Below are 21,904 nucleotides of genomic sequence, written 5' to 3' on the forward strand. Positions count from 1 at the left end.
CTTAAGGGGTCCCTGGCCTAAAAAAGACCCCTGATCTACCATTTAACATGCGAATGGCAGCAGAAACACGTCTAGTAACATCCACATCAACAAGACAGGTTTAAATTTGTTCAAACTTGTAACAAAACTCAACAATAATCACCAATTAAATATACTAGGGCTGGGCAATATATTGATATCGTGATATGATACTAAATATCGTCTTAGATTTTGGATATCGTAATATCGTAAATGGCTTAAGTGATGTCTTTTCCTGGTTTTAAAGGCTGCATTACAGTAGAATTATGTAATTTTCTGTTACCAGACTGTTCTAGCTTTTCTATTATTTTTACCTTTACCCACTTAGTCATTATATCAACATTACTGTGAAGATATTTTGTTAAAGCACCAATTGTCAACCCTATAATATTGCCACAATATCCACATCGAGGTATTAGGACAAGAATATCGCGATATCTGATTTTTCTCCATATTGCCCAGCCCTAAAATATACTAACCTTTTTTTTTTCTAGGAAAATCTTGTGAACATAAAACATTTTTCAAGCTGCTGCAATCATATTTCTGAGCACATGCCTATGTGTGATACAAAAAGTGACAAACCCACAGATAATTATTACCAAACTCAGCTCTTCGGAGCATTTTAGTGTTGTTCTCTTTATTTTTTTATTATTTATTTGGACGTTATGTCGTCTCACTATCAGTTCTTTCCTTCAGAGCTTGTCTGTCCCGGTGGCTGCCGTGACTCTACGAGACGCAACGTGCCAGGCTCAGTCCAATGGAAGTCATTTCCTGTTGGTGTTTCCAGTCATTTCCTGTGGCACTGAGGGTCTGCTCCTGGGACAGCCTCGAAGGGTGAAGTACAAAAACATGGTGAGATAAGATATTTGGACAGAAATTGTTTAGAGATCAACCTGATCTCACAGAATTCCGGGAAATGAACATGGCCCCTTAACTCAAAATCTGTGGCAGTTTCAAGGAATCTTTTTGTGATTCTGTGATGGGCCCACGGAAGAATTACGTGAAATGAACATAGCCCCTTAAGTTAAGGAAAAGGTCGTGGATGAGCTCAAATTTCCCTGACATGTGGAACAACAACGGGACAGTTGGATTTAGGTAAAGAAGAACGGGACAGTTGGGTTTAGGAAAAGAAGAACGGGACGGTTGGGTTTAGGTAAAGAAGAACGGGACAGTTGGGTTTAGGTAAAGAAGAACAGGACAGTTGGGTTTAGGTAAAGAAGAACGGGACAGTTGGGTTTAGGTAAAGAAGAACGGGACAGTTGGGTTTAGGTAAAGAAGAACGGGACAGTTGGGTTTAGGTAAAGAAGAACGGGACAGTTGGGTTTAGATAAAGAAGAACGGGACAGTTGGGTTTAGGTAAAGAAGAACGGGACAGTTGGGTTTAGGTAAAAAAAAAGAAGAACGGGACGGTTGGGTTTAGGTAAAGAAGAACGGGACGGTTGGGTTTAGGTAAAGAAGAACGGGACGGTTGGGTTTAGGTAAAGAAGAACGGGACGGTTGGGTTTAGGTAAAGAAGAACGGGACGGTTGGGTTTAGGTAAAGAAGAACGGGACGGTTGGGTTTAGGTAAAGAAGAACGGGACGGTTGGGTTTAGGTAAAGAAGAACGGGACGGTTGGGTTTAGGTAAAGAAGATGGTGCCCGTCTGTATACGTGAATGGTTCTGTCTTCATAATCTAAGTCTGTAAATTTACAAAGTTCCCATGCTTGGGTTTACATGTAGGGACCCTCATTATGCTACCGTGGAAGTGTGGTGCTATTTTGAGCCTTGTTAGTGGTGTAGAAATAGAGATTTCTTTTTACTTTACCCTCTGCCCCGACGACTAGCGTTATAAGCTAATTAGCGGTTTGGGCTAAAACTGGTCACATTAGATTAGCATGAAAACATATCCCAGAGAACGTTCAATTTGGTACACATATGTTATTAACGCCTAGGTTCATTTTGAGTCGGGTTTGTCCTTTAAGTATATTTTACCAAAATCTATTTATTCAGTCCATAAAATAACCCATATTTTCTTTCTCAGCATAAATTATGGGAGATTATAAAAGTTGATGTTGTCATAGTTCAAATAATTGACGTAAACCAACAGAGGCAGGGGGAATTAGAGATGTGGTTAGAGAAACAGAATGACTGAAGCTTTTAGAGCACAGGAGGGAAATGAGGTCAAAGTTAAACAGGCAGTGGTTGAAACGAAAACACCAGGCACATAATGGACTCTTCTGTGAAATTATAGTATGTGGAAGTTGTTCCCTGTGGGACTCGTGACCCAGGTCATCATGACCAGAACAGCACTGAATTAAAGTCTAAAAAAAAAGGGGATGCGGCACAAAGGGAAATTAAGTGGGAGGAAGTCTCGGTTGGTTCAGAGGCTGGAAATTGGAAGGAGGGAAGATACGGAGTGATTTCAGAAAAGTAAAGGCGACACAGGGCAACTCAAAGTGCTTTACATAAAACATCAAACATTAAAGGTCCCATGACATGGTGCTCTTTGGATGCTTTTATATAGGCCTTAGTGGTCCCCTAATACTGTATCTGAAGTCTCTTTTATATAGACCTCAGTGGTCCCCTAATACTGTATCTGAAGTCTCTTTTATATAGACCTTAGTGGTCCCCTAATACTGTATCTGAAGTCTCTTTTATATAGGCCTTAGTGGTCCCCTAATACTGTATCTGAAGTCTCTTTTATATAGGCCTTAGTGGTCCCCTAATACTGTATCTGAAGTCTCTTTTATATAGGCCTTAGTGGTCCCCTAATACTGTATCTGAAGTCTCTTTTATATAGGCCTTAGTGGTCCCCTAATACTGTATCTGAAGTCTCTTTTATATAGGCCTTAGTGGTCCCCTAATACTGTATCTGAAGTCTCTTTTATATAGACCTTAGTGGTCCCCTAATACTGTATCTGAAGTCTCTTTTATATAGGCCTTAGTGGTCCCCTAATACTGTATCTGAAGTCTCTTTTATATAGACCTTAGTGGTCCCCTAATACTGTATCTGAAGTCTCTTTCCCGAAATTCAGCCTTGGCCACTTTGCTCGTTTGAAAGCCATGATGTCTCTCTCTCTCTCATGGGAGGGCCAAATTCTCTGGGTGGGCAAAGCAGAGAAAGGGGAGGTAACCTTTCCCCTTATGACATCATAAGGAGAAGATTCCTGATTGGTCCATCTGAGCTTCCATTTTCTCAAAGGCAGAGCCGGATACCCAGGGCTCGGTTTACACCTATCACCATTTCTAGCCACTGGGGGACCATAGGCAGGCTGGGGGAACTCATATTAATTTTAAAAAAAACTCATAAAGTGACATTTTCATGCCATGGGACCTTTAAAAAGCAAAGAGCCAAGAGCCAAAGAGCAAAAATAGAAAATAAAAAATATTAAAATATTAAGAATAAAATTCACAGTTCACTATAAAAAATTGATAAGAGATAAAATACAAGAATAAAATTCATGGTACAGTATAAGAATTAAGGAAAGGCAACATCAAAAAGAAAGGTCTTCAGCCTTGATTTAAAAGAGCTGAGAGTTGCGGCAGACCTGCACTGGGAGTTTGTTCCAGATATGTGGAGCATAAAAACTCAACGCTGCTTCCCCCTGTTTAGTTCTGACTCTGGGGACAACAAGGGTCAGTGTAGCGCTTATCAGTTCAATTTTCTAAGCACAAACGGACATTTGGAAAAAACTGGGTTAAATGGGTTAAAATGGGTTAAAATATCAAATTTTTCATTTTTTTTTCCACCTTGCAATGGTATTCTCTTCCTCTACTTTGCAGAATATGTAGGTCCTTAACTGCATATGGACCAAAAAAAAAAAGCTGATAGATTTTTGGGGTCAGAGACGCAACTGATGGTTTCGAGTGGGGGGGCCGGGGTGTAGCTAGGCGGAACGAGGGAGAGGATACCAGGGCAGTATTGAATAATTGGAGCTCAGATACAATTTTGTAATTTTCTAAATTTCTGATCCTCAGAAAAAAAAACAGAAAATTGGAAAAACAGTTTCAAGATCCAATTTTTTCATTTGTCAAGGTGGAAAAATTGGATATTTGAACCCATTTTTCTGTTTTTCCAAATGTCCATTTGTGCTTGGAAAATTTAACTGATAAGCGTTACAGTGACCCAACAAGCAGACCTGTCTCAGACGACCTGAGTAAAGAGATAACAGAGGCAGAAGGTGCCCTCCCCCTGGAAGAACTTGCCACTTCACGCTACATCAACATTGCAAAAAACTTCATTATCCCTTCTGTTGTCCTCTGGTCAAATCTGACCCATTTTCATAAAGTTTCTATATCAGAAATGTGGCTTTCTTTCAACCAGATTTTAAAACTAAATAACGTGGATGGTTCCCTACAACGCTCTTCACACATTAAATAAATGATCAGTTCACTAATTTCATTGAATTTGGGTGTTTTATTCAATTGTATAGCATGTAAAGAAAAATGTATAATAGAACATTGAAAAACGTAAGAAACAAATGTCAAAAAAAGAGACAGAAATGTCGGGAAAAGCTTAAAAAAAGCATAGAAAAATATTGAGAGAAACTTTGAAAAGAACTGACGAAAGTGTTGAAAAAGGCGACCAAAACGTTGGATTTGTTTTTACATTTTGACCCAGAAAAACTAAAAGTTGCATCATGGTCGATGGGGAAGACAACACAAGGGTCAAAGGTCCCTCTCATCCTGGTCACCCCCTTTATGAACTGTTACCATACCAACAGAGCTGCCAAAACTCGGACCACCAGACTCATAGTGTTCATAGATGGTTGTTTTCACGGATGGGATCGCACCAGATCCTAGCATTGCTTGCTAGTGGGCTTGCCACCTGGTTCTTTTCAGTGACCACTAGTCTATATCCATCTATATTGCCGACAGAAATTCGGCGGGATTTCACTCATTTAGGCCGGATATCCTTAGCTAGCTATAAGCTATCCTTATGCTGCTCCATTGGGCTGTGATTATGGGGCGTGTTTCAACTGAACCAGGAAAGAAAATGCCTCTGCACTCAATTCCAATCCAACTTTATTTGTTAAGCGCTTTAAAACAACCAAAGAGCTGTACAGAAGAATAAATAAGACATCATAAATAAAAGACATAACATTATGACATGAATAAAAATAATAGCTATAAAAAGCAATCAATCTAAATAATTAAAAGAAGTAAATTAAGTCAACATCTTACTAGGTGTCAAAGGCCACAGAGTAGAGATTTAAAAACAGAATTTTGAACAATTGGATAGACCTACAACCAATCAGAGCAACAGATAGACCTACAACCAATCAGAGCAACGGAGACAGACGTCACAGAAGCTGCGAGTCAAAGGCAGGCTTTTTGGTGACGTTGTTGATTAATGTTGATCATCTGTCCATCATCGTATAAAGCCCTCCCCCTGACAATTTGATTGGTCCGAACAGCTCTGGTTGGAGCATAGTTGCTCCACAGCGGATCAAGTCCTGACCGAACTTCCCGACCTCAAACGTTGTGGGCGGGGCTAAGTTCGGCTGGCATCCAGGCCGGATATCCGTTGCCTTTGTGTCGGCGTTCTAACCTCCGGTGGATTTGTGAGGACTATGGTTAACTGCTCCTCAGATCTCTGCAGGGTAAATCCAGACAGCTAGCTAGACTATCTGTCCAATCAGAGTTTTCTGTTGCACGACTAAAACTACTTTTGAACGTCCACATGTTCCACCAAAACAAGGTCCTAACCTGAGGCTATTTTGCAGCGTAGCGCCACCCAAGAAGATTGTGATCGGTTTAAAGAAATGCCAATAAACCAGAGCACGTTTTTCTCCCATCCCAGAATGCTGTGTAGACTAGCCAGACCCTCCTACACAGCGCTGTGGAGGAAGGTCTGGCGATGCGAGACTATGTGCATAAAAACAAAGATTATTTGTGAACTTGTAAACAAAAAAACAGCAGCAGACTTACAACTTTGCATTCTCATAGCTATGCAGAATATTATTTTACAAGATTCTGTCTCCCTCTTCTCCCTCCTCCCTGGCCAGGTGTTATTATGGAGAGACGAGCCTCAGGCCATTCTGGCGCTCAATGAGACAGAAATGAAGTCCAAAAATCCACTCGCCGTACATGTGAGTAACCCTTTATACCTTTGTTATTCAGTTACTCCATTGCTCATGAAATGTTTTTAACATGTAATCTCTTGTTCCTCATCTCAGTTCAGCTGTTCGTCTGAAGTCCCCGCTCTGCCTGGATCTGCCGACAGTGATGATGTCGATGTAAACAGTCCTCAGGCGGGGCTGCTCCCCTGGGCACCCGAAGGTCCGGGGCCTGATCCAGGACTGAGCCACCTACCGACACCCAGACACAGATCCGGGCCTGTTCTTATTTTGAGGCTCTTTGTCACCGAGAGCTACGAGCAGAAGCGGATCGGCCCCTGTGTCATAACTGCAGACCAACGTGTCTATGTTGAGGTGTGTGTGTGTGTGTGTGTGTGTGTGTGTGTGTGTGTGTGTGTGTGTGTGTGTGTGTGTGTGTGTGTGTGTGTGTGTGTGTGTGTGTGTGTGTGTGTGTGTGTGTGTGTGTGTGTGTGTGTGTGTGTGTGTGTGTGTGTTGTATATTTTCTGTGCTTATTTGATGCAAACTGTCCATACCAAATTCTTCTAAGCAGAGATGCTCGAAGTCTTTGAGCTAGAGTCCAAGTCAAGTCTTTTAAAGTGCTCATGTTATGCTTTTTCCCTTTCCTTTATTGTGTTTTATATCTTTTTTTGTGCATGCAGCAACTTATTAAAGGTCCCATGACATGGTGCTCTTTGGATGCTTTTATATAGGCCTTAGTGGTCCCCTAATACTGTATCTGAAGTCTCTTTTATATAGACCTTAGTGGTCCCTAATACTGTATCTGAAGTCTCTTTTATATAGACTTTAGTGGTCCCTAATACTGTATCTGAAGTCTCTTTTATATAGACCTTAGTGGTCCACTAATACTGTATCTGAAGTCTCGTTTAGGCCTTAGTGGTCCCCTAATACTGTATCTGAAGTCTCTTTTATATAGACCTTAGTGGTCCACTAATACTGTATCTGAAGTCTCGTTTAGGCCTTAGTGGTCCCCTAATACTGTATCTGAAGTCTCTTTTATATAGACCTTAGTGGTCCCCTAATACTGTATCTGAAGTCTCTTTTATATAGACCTTAGTGGTCCCCTAATACTGTATCTGAAGTCTCGTTTAGGCCTTAGTGGTCCCCTAATACTGTATCTGAAGTCTCTTTTATATAGACCTTAGTGGTCCCCTAATACTGTATCTGAAGTCTCTTTCCCGAAATTCAGCCTTGGTGCAGAATTCCAGCCACTAGAGCCAGTCCCACAATGAGCTTTCCTTAGGATGTGCCATTTCTGTGTCTGTAGCTATTGAGGAGGAGAGAGGGGGGGGAGGGTGGGGGTGTGGTCTTGACCAACTGCCACTTTGCTCGTTTGAAAGCCATGATGTCTCTCTCTCTCTCATGGGTGGGCCAAATTCTCTGGGCGGACAAAGCAGAGAAAGTGGAGGTAACCTTGCTCCTTATGACCTCATAAGGAGAAGATTCCTGATTGGTCCATCTGAGCTTTCATTTTCTCAAAGGCAGAGCAGGATACCCAGGGCTCGGTTTACACCTATCACCATTTCTAGCCACTGGGGGACCATAGGCAGGCTGGGGGAACTCATATTAATGTTAAAAAACCTCATAAAGTGACATTTTCATGCCATGGGACCTTTAACAAAAGTTGTAATGTACTACCTGTGAGTGCAAAAAATAAATGAATAAATTGTTGTTTTTTAAAACACATACAACTACAATTAGTTTTATTCATGGCTGTTTTGTCCTACTGCAGATTTCAGCCAAAGGGCCTTTCATCGATGTCGTGGAAGTGAAGTCATGCGTGGTCTCTCCTCAGTCAGACCCCAAAAAGTCTCCTTTCTGGACTGTCATAAGCGGCGGCTGCTCCTCGGACCCCTCCCTGGCCCTCGTGGGAAACGCAACAGACGAAGAGGACGAAGAGGCCAAAAGTGATGCTGAAGTGGAAGAGGAAAAGGAAGAGACAGATGGACCGGAGAAAGGCAGAGATGTCTCATTCCGACATAGTGTTGAGAGAAGATGGAGAGAAGCACTAGAAAGGATGGAAAAAAGGAGCACAGATGTGGGAGAGGAGGAGGAGGAAATACAGCCGTTGAGATTTAGTTTCACCCTGCGACCTGTTTTTAATAACTCAATTCAGTTCCTACACTGCAGCCTTCGCCTGTGTATCTCTGACTCGAAAAGAGGGGAACCCACGAAGGAAGCTGTAAAGAATGACTGTCAGAGTGGGCTACGTATCCCTCCACTTGTATCTAGATCCCCCGGACATCAGGTACACAGACAACTAACACACTGCAGCTACCATAGGCGCCGATTTATGTTTTCCTCCGTGGGTGCTCACACGCGCAACACCCTTTAAAAAACAAAGTAGCCAAAAATGTTTGCATTTCAGAACCTTAGGAAATGGACAGCGGCCGACACGAACACGCGCCATAATCTAGCCGTAAAGTAGGCTATCTTTCAACTCAGGACAGCGCCACTTCTCACAGATACAGACAGGATCGGAGATGAGAAGTTTAACTGACACGTAACCGCGATCAGCTTCGTGGGAAATTAAGAATCAATGCCACCGACACAACCGATCACACTATGACAGACGCTCCACTCAGCACCAACTGCAATGTTTTATCGGCGCCTATGGCAGCTACATTTCATCGCACAAAAAAGGTGCAGAAAAAAGCATCCTGTTAAGCCCGAGACACACCAAGCCGATAATCGGCCGTGGGACAGTCTGGCGAGGTCGGTGACTCGAGTCTGTTCGGTGTGTCCCGTGCCGTCGTCAGTCTGGGGGGGATGGGGGGGGGGGTGCTGTCAGCGTTCATTTGGGCCGATTTGACGTGTTCAGTCAGAGGCAGGGCAGTCGGGACTCACCCGGAAATGGCGAGCGGGATGAGCGTGACTAGAGTCTCTCAAAATCTGACGAAAATCTTTTAAACTGACCTTTGTTGAGCTGAAATGAAGACAGATTCAGGAACTGCACACACACACACACACAGACACAGACACACACACACACAGACACACACACAGAGACACACACAGAGACACACACACACACACACACACACACACACACACACAGACACACAGCCTATTTCTCGCTTAAAATGTTTTCAGAAACACGTCTCTGTGAACTATTTTAGTCCAATATGAGATCAGATTCTGAACGAGCCGCCATGACAGTCTGGCTTTGAATTTCCGGAGAAAACAAACCCATGTGACGCGTTCGTCCAATCAGCTGCCGGTTTTCATTTCTTGGGCAACAATACAGAGTAGCTCCGCCTGCTGTTATGGAGACGTATTACCTTTTGTCATGTCTGTGTCGCCTCAGTGTGTCCCGAGGCAGTTTTCTGGACCTCGGGGGCCCGACTGATCATCCCGACTGGCTTTTCTGTCGACAGTCGGCCGTCTGGCTGATGTGTCTCGGCTATAAAGCATCCTGTTAAATGCATTCTTCCTTCCTTTCCTTCCTACCTTCCTTCCGTCCTTCTTTCCTTCCTTCCTTCCTACTTTCTTTCCTTTCTTACTTGGAAAACCATGTACAGTATCTGAATTTATTTGTTCTGAATTCACCTCTTTGAAATGAAAATATGAAATTTCAAAGATTTTTTTCAATGGTCACAAATTTCAAGTTTCAGAATAAAAAAAAAAGATAGATTCAGTTTGCTCAAATTCGATTCGTCAAAGATCTAAAAATTCTGCTTTTAAAATTGCAAAAATCAAGAAATTCAAGATGAATTCAAAACAAATAAATGCAGATAAATGGTTTACAAGAACAAGTAAAATATTTCCATTCAAATACTTATGGGCGCTTGGGTAGCTCATCTGGTGCGCCCATATACAGAGGCTCAGTCCTCGACACAGCGGCCGCGGATTCAGTTCCGACCTGCGGCCCTTTGCTGCATGTCATTCCCCCTGTCTCTCCCCCTTTCCTGTCTATGCTGTCCTGTCAAAATAAAGGCTTAAAATATTTGAATAGCAAAAAATAATCTATTCAAATACTTGTGTCTCTCATTTGCCTCCATATATAACTAACAAACGTGTTCCCATCTCAGTGTGAGATCAGAAACCTATCCAGGCCCATGGTGGTCACCCAGCCGATTAGTTCACTAGTACCCAAACTGCTGAGGCCCCCCGCTGGCCCAAGAACCAAGAGCCTGAGCACCTCCCGACTGAACAGTCCAGACCCACAGCACAGCAGTGAGTATCATTCATTTATAGTCAAGTTTTCAATGTGTTAAGAAAACCATTGACAAAAGAGCTTTTAAGTTTAAAGCTGCAGCAGATTGGCATAATTTACCTGTTGAAATAAGTCTTCAAGTAATCAATTTCAATGTTTGGCATGTTTAAGAATGTCGTGTCTTCCCACTTTAAGATGGACTGCCATTGTTATCAATGATGCTGACATTCCTAAAAGGAACACGCCAACTTATTGGGACTTCATCTTATTCCCCGTATCCCCCAAAGTTAGATAAGTCCATACATACCCTTCTCATCTCAGTGCGTGTTGTAACTCTTTCTGATGCACCCACCGCTAACCTAGCTTAGCACAGATCCTGGAGGTAACCGGCTCCATCTAGCCTAGCTTAACACAGATCCTGGAGGTAACCGGCTCCATCTGGCCTAGCTTAGCACAGATCCTGGAGGTAACTGGCTCCATCTAGTCTACTGCTCCCAATAAGTGACAAAATAACGCTAACATGTTCCTGTTTCCATGTTGTGATTTGTATAGTCACAGCAAGTACAAATAACAAGGTCACATGACACACAGCCATCTTCTAAACGTATACATACTGGGAACTATATTCTCAGAAGGCGAAGCACTGCTACTTCTGCTACTTGGGCGGAGTGATTTGCTTGCAGAACTCCAGCCAAACTCTCTGCTCCTCACCACGGGGCTTCTCAGGTGCTGCGAGCAAATGGATCTGTGCTAAGCTAGGCTAGATGGAGCCGGTTACCTCCAGGATCTGTGCTAAGCTAGGCTAGATGGAGCCGGTTACCTCCAGGATCTGTGCTAAGCTAGGCTAGATGGAGCCGGTTACCTCCAGGATCTGTGCTAAGCTAGGCTAGATGAAGCCGGTTACCTCCAGGATCTGTGCTAAGCTAGGCTAGATGGAGCCGGTTACCTCCAGAGACCATATATATAAACTGGACCACCAGATCCCGTGTCTCTGGACAGAGACCAGTGAAGGATGTTAGAAGTCTCTTTCCCGGTGCTGGCTGAGCGTTACTGAGCAGCCTTCAACTGAGCTTGAAGACGTAGATGTGACGTGAGCAACCTGTCTGAAAGTGTGAAGTCTTCTGGTAGCTGTGCCGAGAGAAATCTCAATCATTCCCAATCTTACAGAGACGGAGAGCGTAGGTATATGTAAGGAGATAACATAGGCACAGGCTAATTACTGATCACTAACATGCTAGTTAACATTAGGAATTAAACCTAAACAGATAATGGAAGTCCAAACTGCCTGTGAGCTTCTCCTGTACTATACGGTAATTCCTCTACTGTGTGACAGTAAGTCTCGTGGTTATGACCCAATCGTTAGCCTATTGTTATAAAAGCGTCTGCTACGGAGCCATAACGTGAGCTACAAGGTAATGGAGCCTTTTATACATTGTCATGTAGAAATAAACAATGGACAAATAGAGTCTTTAAACGCTTCAGATGTAAAGTTATTCGCTGTCAAAGTGACGTCAAAATGAATGGGAGTCAATGGGATGCTAACGGGAGGTGATGGCTCGTTAGCATCAAAATGGCGCCATAGGAGGTTCGAGTTCTGAAGAGAGGCTTACCTCCTTGGGTAGGGCGCAGAGAGGAAAGCGCAGCGCAGGTAAACGTCATCATGGGTGGCACGGAAGCTATTTCCCGTTGCTAGGTAAAGATATGCTGTTATCTCATTGGTTGCGCTTTCGAAAGGTCAGCGGCAACTAGGTCAAAGTTGAAATAATTTGAACTTTGAGCGCAGCGCAAAGCCGAGCAGTGCGCATAGTTGGGTGGCAACTAACACAAAAATTGTTTCTATCGCGATATGTACTGTATATTGCGCCAGTTGGTATTGCGATGACGATAAAAAAATGATATATTGTGCAGCTCTAGTTCATACCCGATTGTAGTTGGTGATCGACTCCCACTCTACCGTTTATTTATTATTGGCCATTTTGGCCGCCTAGTGGTTGTAATGTTGTGATGAATTGTGTCAATGTTTTTTTTTTTTTTGCCTATTGTATCAAGTCAAGTCAATTTTATTTGTATAGCACATTTAAATGAACAACAGTTGACCCAAAGTGCTTTACAGGTGGAGCAGGGAAGGCAGAAACAATATGCCTTAAAGATACATAATCACATGTGCAAGGTACCATGAATATAGTTAAACAAAGGAAGAATTAAATAACATAACATAGAATAAAACAACAATGGAACGTTTGTAAATACAAAAAGATAAGAAAAATTTGAGTTCAGTTCATAGCTCTAAATCTTAAAAAAAATAAATAAAGAATAAAAGGGAGTTAAAAGCAAGATTTTGATTTAAAACTAGTAATTGTATTACATGGTTTGATATGGGGTGGGAGGGAACTCCAGAGTTTAGGGGCTACTACAGAGAAGGCTCGGTCCCCTCTGGTTTTTAGGCGCGTTGTCATGTTGATAATTGTCACGTTTCACTAGGACAGGAACCCAAAAGCAGACGAGGACAAGGGGAGCAGAATGAGCAAAAAGGTGAGACTTTATTAGGCTTTGTACGTGGAAGCAGATGAGTCCAGCAAGCGAGGCAGTGGTGGAAGTGGGTCGGCTGACAGGTACATGCAGGTCCAATAATGATGGTGAAGTAGACAGCCCGGCAGAGGTGGAGAGAATTTCCCCAGGTCGCAAAAATGCAGGCAGAGGAACAGGCAGATTAGCAACGGCACAATGTCCCAAAAAAACCAGCAGAACAAACTTCTCAAACTCACTAACTGATACTCAAGTAAACGTACTGGTGAGGCTAACAATCCAGCAGAGAACAGATGTCAGTTCACGGCTTAAATGGTGGAGAGGTGATGATCAGGGCCAGGTGTGCAGATTACAGATGAGACACAGGTGTGAGTGGTTGCAGACCTTGCTTTGTTGCCTGGCAACCAGAAAGGTTGCGTTCAGGAACTCCCAGAAAACAGACTCACAGGCAGAAAACACAGGAGCAGAGGCAGAGCATGACCTCAGGGGGCAGGAGTCCTGACATAATAGTATTTCTATTTTTATTATTATCACTCCTCAGTTATGTAATGATTGTGTTATATGTTGGGATCCCCTCGAAACGAGATGATAAATCTCAAGGGGTTTATCCTAAAAAACTTTTTTATTATTGACTATTTAACCACATGAACTCCGATGTCTGATGTCTCTAGGTGCTGTGGTACAGACAGGACCAGTGATGGGAATTGTCTTTGCTGCCTTTGTGATGGGTGTCTGTCTGATGGGGGGGCTGTGGTGCATCTATCATTATACAGGTAATGACTTTAGCATCCTTCTGTCACCGGCAAAACACATGGCAGCACTGCCTACTATGTTTTACTGAAGTTTGGTCAAAATAACAAACTAATATATTTAAGTTCAGGACATCTCTGACTACATACAGGCTCAAAATGAAGCATTTCTACTGTATCAAAATTAAAGGTACACTGTGTAGTGTTTGAAGTATTTTATTAGCTAAAATCAATGTCTTCATTCATAAATATGTCCTCATTGGTGTAAAATGACCTCTGCCAATGATCTGACTTATCCTCGTAAGCGAAGAATTTCTTATCTGTATTTACATTGGACGGGCAAGTCCAAGGAGGCTTCCATGTCGTTCCGCCATTTTGAAAGACTATAATTGCTGAGCGGGACATAAAGCGCTAGCCGACCTGTCTAGCTAATCCACAATGCGATTTCGTTCAGAGCCGGCGTCACGTGACTGAAACCAGCTGAAACGGAGAAGGAGATCAGTGAGAGGCGCTGGTCACTGCCCCGGCAAATTTGGAAGCCTGAACTGCACTTTAGTTCATAATGGAGGATCGTACTTAGGCCGAGCCACAGGAGAAGGAATCCTTGTCGCCCAAAAATCGGAAGACATGAAGCCAGTCAGGAGCAGAGTATGAGGGCGTGCCCTGACAGTACCTAGGTAAGGACTACTAGCCAGTCAGAAGCAGAGTATGAGGGCGTACCCTGACAGTACCTAGGTAAGGACTACTAGCCAATCAGAAGCAGAGTATGAGGGTGTGCCCTGACAGTACCTAGGTAAGGACTACTAGCCAGTCAGAAGCAGAGTATGAGGGCGTGCCCTGACAGTACCTAGGTAAGGACTACTAGCCAGTCAGAAGCAGAGTATGAGGGGCGGTCCTGACAGTACCTAGGTAAGGACTACTAGCCAATCAGAAGCAGAGTATGAGGGCGTGCCCTGACAGTACCTAGGTAAGGACTACTAGCCAGTCAGAAACAGAGTATGAGGGCGTGCCCTGACAGTACCTAGGTAAGGACTACTAGCCAATCAGAAGCAGAGTATGAGGGCGTGTCCTGACAGTACCTAGGTAAGGACTACTAGCCAGTCAGAAGCAGAGTATGAGGGCGTGTCCTGACAGTACCTAGGTAAGGACTACTAGCCAATCAGAAGCAGAGTATGAGGGCGTGCCCTGACAGTACCTAGGTAAGGACTACTAGCCAGTCAGAAACAGAGTATGAGGGTGTGCCCTGACAGTACCTAGGTAAGGACTACTAGCCAGTCAGAAGCAGAGTATGAGGGCGTGCCCTGACAGTACCTAGGTAAGGACTACTAGCCAATCAGAAGCAGAGTATGAGGGCGTGCCCTGACAGTACCTAGGTAAGGACTACTAGCCAGTCAGAAACAGAGTATGAGGGTGTGCCCTGACAGTACCTAGGTAAGGACTACTAGCCAGTCAGAAACAGAGTATGAGGGTGTGCCCTGACAGTACCTAGGTAAGGACTACTAGCCAGTCAGAAGCAGAGTATGAGGGCGTGCCCTGACAGTACCTAGGTAAGGACTACTAGCCAGTCAGAAGCAGAGTATGAGGTCGTGCCCTGACAGTAGCTAGGTGAGCATTATAACGTGTGTTCCAAAGTGACCAGGTCTGTCTCTGAAGTAAAGGCTGGACTACAACAGAGCTGTTTGGAGCAGTTTGTGAACAGTGTTTTCTGTTGGGGGGGGGACTTTAGACTTTTTCACTTTGTAAACCTATAACATGCACAAAAAAGATTTATAACACAGTAAAGGAAAGGGAAAAAGCCAAAAAGCATAATATGAGCACATTAAAATATACAAAATTCCCCCGGCTGAGCATGCCCCCTGATTTTAGGGTTCCCCGCCTGCCAGATCCCACTTTAACTCCTGATAACAAAGATGTAACCAACATTTTAAAAAATCAATGAGGATTTACAGGATTACCACATGATTTGTGATGTTTTTTTCCATCTGTGGTCGTGTGGAGACATTTTAAAAGATTTATAATTCTATCTTTTTGAAGGGCCAAGTACAGCGACGCCACGTACAGCGACACTTGGAGAAGAAAGTCATTTAACAGACACACGCGCCCATGAAGGCGGCAACATCTGGAATCCCCAGTTACCGTCGGATCAGTCGTCCAGCTCGGTGTAGAGGTAAGATCTGACGAGGACGGCTCTAGGAGAGGAGACGCCACTCATTTTACACTCAGAGTATGTTAATAGGTGTTGGAAACATCTGTTTAAAGCATTTTATCCTGGAAATGTTCTTCCGTTGATCCAGACTAGATTTACAGTATCTCACAAAAGTGAGTACACCCCTCACATTTTAGTAAATATTTCATTATTTTTCATTTATTTGTTTATTTAACAGGGACCATACAAGCAAACATAGTTACATTACAAAGCCCATAACTGATGCGCAGCATATAGAGTTTATAGCTAATGCTAATTCTCAACTCTTTCTCAAATTCTCAAGTCCCTGTTTTGGCATTTCTAAGAACATTATAAAACAGATACATACATAAGAAAAGAGAGAAATAATTATTCATACACACACACACCTTCACTCACTAAACAACTAAACAAAATAATACTAATAACAATAGCTAAAAATGGTTACAGTTTTGATTTGCCTTTAGCCACAACTTAATGCTGGAAGTAATTTTTTTGAAGCCCTATATGACCTTAATGTCAGCTGGTAATGAATTCCATAGTCTACAGCTCTTAACAGAAAAGGCAGTCTGTGCGAAGCTTGTCCTACAGTATGGTATTGATTATATTGGTATTGGTATGTTATGATTTGTACTGCTTCTAGTAAGTCTTATATCTTTTAATGGGACAACACTGAAGAAATTACACTTTGCTACAATGTAAAGTATTAAGTGTACAGCTTGTATAACAGTGTAAATGTGTTGTCCCCTCAAAATAACTCAACACACAGCCATTAATGTCTAAACCGCTGGCAACTAAAGTCAGTCCACCCCTATGTTAAATTCCCATAGAGGCAGTAGTGTTAATTTTGTCACCTATTTTTAATTTAGTCTTAGTCTTAGTCTTGTGCCAAACATTTTTGTTAGTCAAGTTTTAGTCGACTAAAAGTCTCGTCATTTTAGTCTAGTTTTAGTCAAAACATTTTAGTCTTTTTTTTTTTAAATAAATTATTTCTGATAACCATTTCAGTCAAATAGTTATAAAAATAAATAAATTATATAAAGTTATATAAATATTGAGCCTCTTCCTTATTTCACCAGTAAACGACAAAAACAACCACTGCATTGGAAAAGGATATTTTACAATAAAATAAATGCAGCACGAAACTGGCGAGGCGTATTTCAAGTGAACGCAACACATGTTGTTTTTCAGACAACGGCAGCTACAGACTGTCGTACGTCTCGTGTTGGAATCCTCCACAGTGAAATAGAGACAAACCTTTACACCGTTTAGCTGTCAGCATTGTAACCCTTTTATATATGTCAATGATTGTAACCGTGTTTACTCCAACTGCTAGCTAACGGTATGCTAACGTTACCTGCTGCCAAGTGTAGTGTTAGCGCCCCATGCAGCGATGTTTCAGTTGACTCTAACGTCTGTTTAGGAGCATCAGAGAGAAGCGCAGGCATTTAAGTGGCACCAAAATCTGCGTTGCTATTCGGTCCGGTAGATAACGGTCGTTAGGGCACCTGTCGGTGCCGTAGCACCGGGTCTCGGTAACAGCTGAATATTCTATCTCATGATGAAAAAGTAGAGACGATTGTAGACGAAAATGAAGAGAGATTTTATCTTAGTTTTTATTTTATGCAAAACATTTTAGTCTCGTCTTTTTTCGTCAACAATAATGCACGTTAATTTAGTCTTAGTCAGCGTTTTTGGACATTGGCGCAGTCTCGTCATCGTCTCGTCTTAGTCATGGAAAAAAAGGTCGTTGACCAACATATTTAGTCTCATCTCGTCTGACGAAATTAACACTAAGAGGCAGGCAGATTTTTATTTTTAAAGGCCAGTTATTACATGGATCCAGGATACTATGCATCCTGATAAAGTTCCCTTGGCCTTTGGAATTAAAATAGCCCCCCCCACATCATCACACACCCTTCACCATACCTAGAGATTGGCATGGTTTTATGTCGGTTAGCCTAATAGCTGGTTTGATTTGCATTGAGAGATGATTTTACTGGGGTTGTACTGACTTTAGTTGCCAACGGTTTAGACATTAATGGCTGTGTGTTGAGTTATTTTGAGGGGACAGCACATTTTATACAGTTATACAAGCTGGACACTTAATACTTTACATTGTAGCAGGGTGTAATTTCTTCAGTGTTGTCCCATTAAAAGATATAATGAAATATTGTACTAAAATGTGAGGGGTGTACTGACTTTTGTGAGATACTGTATATCACACACACAGAGAATGGACCCACAAATGCGCAACTCAGGTACGTAAAATACATTGATTTATCAGCAAGCTAATAAAGCAAGGCAACAGTGTCCAGTAACGGCAGGCAAAAGGAAGAAAATAACTGAGAAAAACTGTACAAGTTACTCCAGCTGAGCGGCACAGAGTGAACCAAATGCCAAGGCGGTGTATAAAATAAACTGTAGTGGTTAGAAACACCGGCAGTTCCAAATAAAATATCAGCATTAGGCGAGCACCTGCAGATTTCAACTCTGATATGCTAGATCAGGTCTGAACAGTTTTTATTCTTTTATCTCTTTCTCAGGATTTCCTGCAAATCAGAGGAAGGAGAACTGGGACAGCTTGTGTGTGTGCAGAGCCAATGTTTGTGCACGTCTCCTCCATCGTTCATCGCTGTGTTATAGAAATGCGAGGGGACTGAAACTTGACTCCTAAAGTCACTACCGGGAAATGTAATCTTCGATCATATGGGCAAATCATGTATGACAGGGGGGTCAGACTCAACTTCCCAGAGGGCCATCCTGGAAAATTAGAATCACACCAAGGGCCAGACATGTTTAGTTTATCGATAGGCTTTGTGTCATATGGTCTTCTCACTTACAGTTCGGTCGACATAAAGTCCTAAAGAAGTCAGGAGAAACTTCCTCGGCCATCATAGAAAAGAAGCGCCCAAAAATGTCAAAAAAAATGACAAAAATTTCAGCAAAAGTGACAAAAAACGTGAAAAAAATTACAAAAATTTCAGCAAAAGTGACAAAAACAACGGACAAAATAACAAAAATTTTGGAAAAAGTGACAAATTTCTGAAAAAATGACAAAAACTTCAGAAAAAGTGACAAAAAGGTAAAAAAAATGTCAGTAAAAGTGACCAAAACGTCGGAAAAAGTGGCAAAAAGTAGGTGGGCCAAAATGTTTTGTGAACCTAAATTGATGTGCGGGCCAGATCAGAATCTGTGAGGGGCCGGATTTGGCCCACAGGCCTTGAGTTTGACACATGTGATTTATGACATTCCCCAAAAACAGTTTTCGGTGAAAGTGCCTTTAAATTTTTTGCACCCTCATCCTGGTATAAACTGCAGAATCATCTTAAATTAGACTACCTACCAACGTTGATACAGTTTAAAATCAGGATAAAGGATTATTTGAGTACTAAATGCACATGTGCTGCTACTGAGCGCTGCTGGTGATTATGTGGAGATGATGTTAATTTGCCAACTGTTTTCTTTTTCTGTTTTCTGTTGTCTGTTTTTGTTGTATATTTTAAATATGGAACTTTTGTACTGCTGTCTTGGCCAGGACTCCCTTGAAAAAGAGATTCTGAATCTCAATGGGATTTTTCCTAGTTAAATAACGGTTAATAAATAAAAGAAATATATAAAAAAAAAACGTGAACACAGAATAGCACATCGTCGTATTGTGAAACATTGTTTGTTTGGTGCTGCGACCAACAGTAAATCTCAAAAGTAGCAGTGAGTTGTCACATGTAGAGATGTTTATCTGGCTTCAACAGGATCTAAACTTGGTTGGAATGACTCAAACAGAAACCACATCATCCTCATCATCCTCATCATCATCGCCTTTAGAGACGGAAACACCAGGTCAAAGATGAACTGAGGGGTGACCGCGTGTTTTAGAGTCAATTTCACTTTGTAACTGAATCAGCTGGAAACTGCATTTAACTATATGTGACTTGTGTTGTGTTTTTGTGGCAGATATAGGGTGACCAGATTTCCCGGAACTAAAACTGGGACACTTTGTACGGGACCGTAGTGCTCGTACCAAACACGCTTTTTAACGTGAACACGTGCCAGCCCAGGTCAGACATAGACACAGACAGATTACAGCACACGTAGGCCTACTGCGCACAACATAATGGGGTATCTCAGTTAATATTCATGAATTTTCTTGGTATGTAGCCTACATATCTAAGAAATAATATTAAGTTTCGTGTGGGACCAACTTTATTTTTCAGAATTAAAGCATTCTTTTGGAAAATGCACCCACTGAACTTGTGAAAAACTTTGTGAAAAGGTATTTTTCATTGCATGGCACTAAAATAATTATTTGGAACTGCTGCCACAGGCTTGAACTAACTAAAGTTATGGTAACACTTTACAGTAAGGGTACATGAATTATGAATTCATGCATGAATTAATTCATGCATGAATTCATAATTTGTGCATTACTTCATTCCTTTATATCTTATGAATCATCAGGAATTGATTTGAGTTCATAGCCTCTCATTCATGACCTCATGCATGAACAACACTTGAACTAAAGCATTAGGTACGGTGGGTACATCATTATGCACAAGTTGTGTTCTAATCAGAATTTGCAGAAAAATAAATAATCATGATCATGCTTAATAATTAATAATGATGTGCCCACGTACCTAATGCTTTATAGTTGTGTTATTCATGTATGAGGTTACGAATGACAGACTATGAACACGTCAATTCCTGATGATTCATGGGATATTAAGGAATGCAGTAACACATAAATCATTAATTACATAATGCATAATAATACATAGGCCTACACCAATTAATTAATGCATGAATTCATGATAATTCATGTACCCTTAACACATAAATCATTAATTACATAATGCATAATAATACATAGGCCTACACCAATTAATTAATGCATGAATTCATGATAATTCATGTACCCTTACCATAAAGTTTTACCAGTGTTATTCTAACCAACAACACACACACACACACACACAAATGTAATCTCATTTGATGGAGCAGATAGCTTCCTTATTGGAAACATTCATTCCGTATACAGTATTTGTTAGAGGAGTGAATTTGCTCAAGAATCAGTTTGTTGGCTGTAAGCCTACTGGGAAATTGCGCACAGGTGTCAGCAAAATTGGCCTGTGTGACAAGTAGCGTCTTTAAGGTGGGAATGGTCATGTGGTTCCTCTCGTCAGTCCATGTGTTGTTCATGAGCAAAAAGATCCGTTCAACGGGAGCATGTGTGCCCGGTAGACACATGGCGAACTGACAAAGGAGATCTACATTTTTGAACGGAATCTCCCATCGCTTTTGAAAAGCCCGAACATTTCCACCCAGCGTTCGTCCGCTGACTTTTCAGCGGACCTGGAGGGACTGGTTAAAACGAGACGGATAAGAAGAGGCGTTGCGACAATGTTTACAAATGTACATTGTAACGCTGGCTGCACAGATTATGCAGACGCAGACCGCTACGATTGACTGACACACACACACGCATTGTTAAAATCATACGCTGGACGCTTTATTAGTCTTTCTACATGGGTTTAGTTAATGATCGGGCTATAATAAGACCACGCCGGCTATGTAATCGCTGACAACCGGGACAATTTCATAGTGGTTGGTGTAAACTGGGACATTTCAGCGTCCCGACAGGCTTTTGTCGGGACTCGGGACACGCAACACAGAATCGGGACTGTCCTGGTCAAATTGGGACTGTCCCGGTCACCCTACACATGTAGAGACGTTTATCTGGATTCAACAGGATCTAAACTTGGTTGGAGTGACTCAAACAGAAACCACATCATCATCATCATCATGAGGGGAACTGAGGGGTGACTGTGTGTTTTAGAGTCAATTTCACTTTGGGTTGTAACTGAATCAGCTGGAAACTGCTTTTATCTGTATGTGACTTATGTTGTGTTTTTGTGGCAAATAAGATTTATCAAAGGAGCTGAGATCCATGTTGACCTACTGTTTCACTCTCAAATCACATGCAACCCAGATAAGGAAGGAAGTGTTGTGAATAAGTACACGGTACTAAATCTTTACAATCATTCCCACGAAAGAACCAAGCAGGCCTGCCTTGTTGCACGATCCAAATTTTCTTCCAAACATGAAATTTTCAGCGTGTAGCTCGCTAGCTCGAAGGTTGTTGTTTATTGTAACTAAGGGATTTTAGGAACGGCAACACAGAGAACAAAATGTA

The 21,904-nt window shown here is 42.0% G+C and overlaps 1 protein-coding gene across 3 annotated transcripts in view; it reads left to right on the forward strand.

Moving 5' to 3' along the window:
* Window positions 1-18,653, forward strand: part of engl (endoglin, like) — a 34,300-nt gene extending 15,647 nt beyond the window's left edge. For 2 of the 3 annotated variants that reach the window (XM_039824140.1, XM_039824143.1), the window contains 9 exons: window positions 715-870; window positions 6,008-6,091; window positions 6,179-6,433; window positions 7,831-8,346; window positions 10,130-10,274; window positions 12,736-12,786; window positions 13,452-13,553; window positions 15,564-15,696; window positions 18,261-18,653. In XM_039824140.1, coding sequence (XP_039680074.1) covers window positions 715-870; window positions 6,008-6,091; window positions 6,179-6,433; window positions 7,831-8,346; window positions 10,130-10,274; window positions 12,736-12,786; window positions 13,452-13,553; window positions 15,564-15,694 — 1,440 coding nt within the window. In that variant the 3' untranslated portion in view covers window positions 15,695-15,696; window positions 18,261-18,653. The remainder of the gene's footprint in view (window positions 1-714; window positions 871-6,007; window positions 6,092-6,178; window positions 6,434-7,830; window positions 8,347-10,129; window positions 10,275-12,735; window positions 12,787-13,451; window positions 13,554-15,563; window positions 15,697-18,260) is intronic. The other variant, XM_039824141.1, reaches the window with a different exon arrangement.
* The last annotated feature ends 3,251 nt before the right edge of the window (window positions 18,654-21,904 follow it).

This window comes from Perca fluviatilis, chromosome 15 (assembly GCF_010015445.1).
Source record: "Perca fluviatilis chromosome 15, GENO_Pfluv_1.0, whole genome shotgun sequence".
NCBI lineage: Eukaryota > Metazoa > Chordata > Actinopteri > Perciformes > Percidae > Perca > Perca fluviatilis.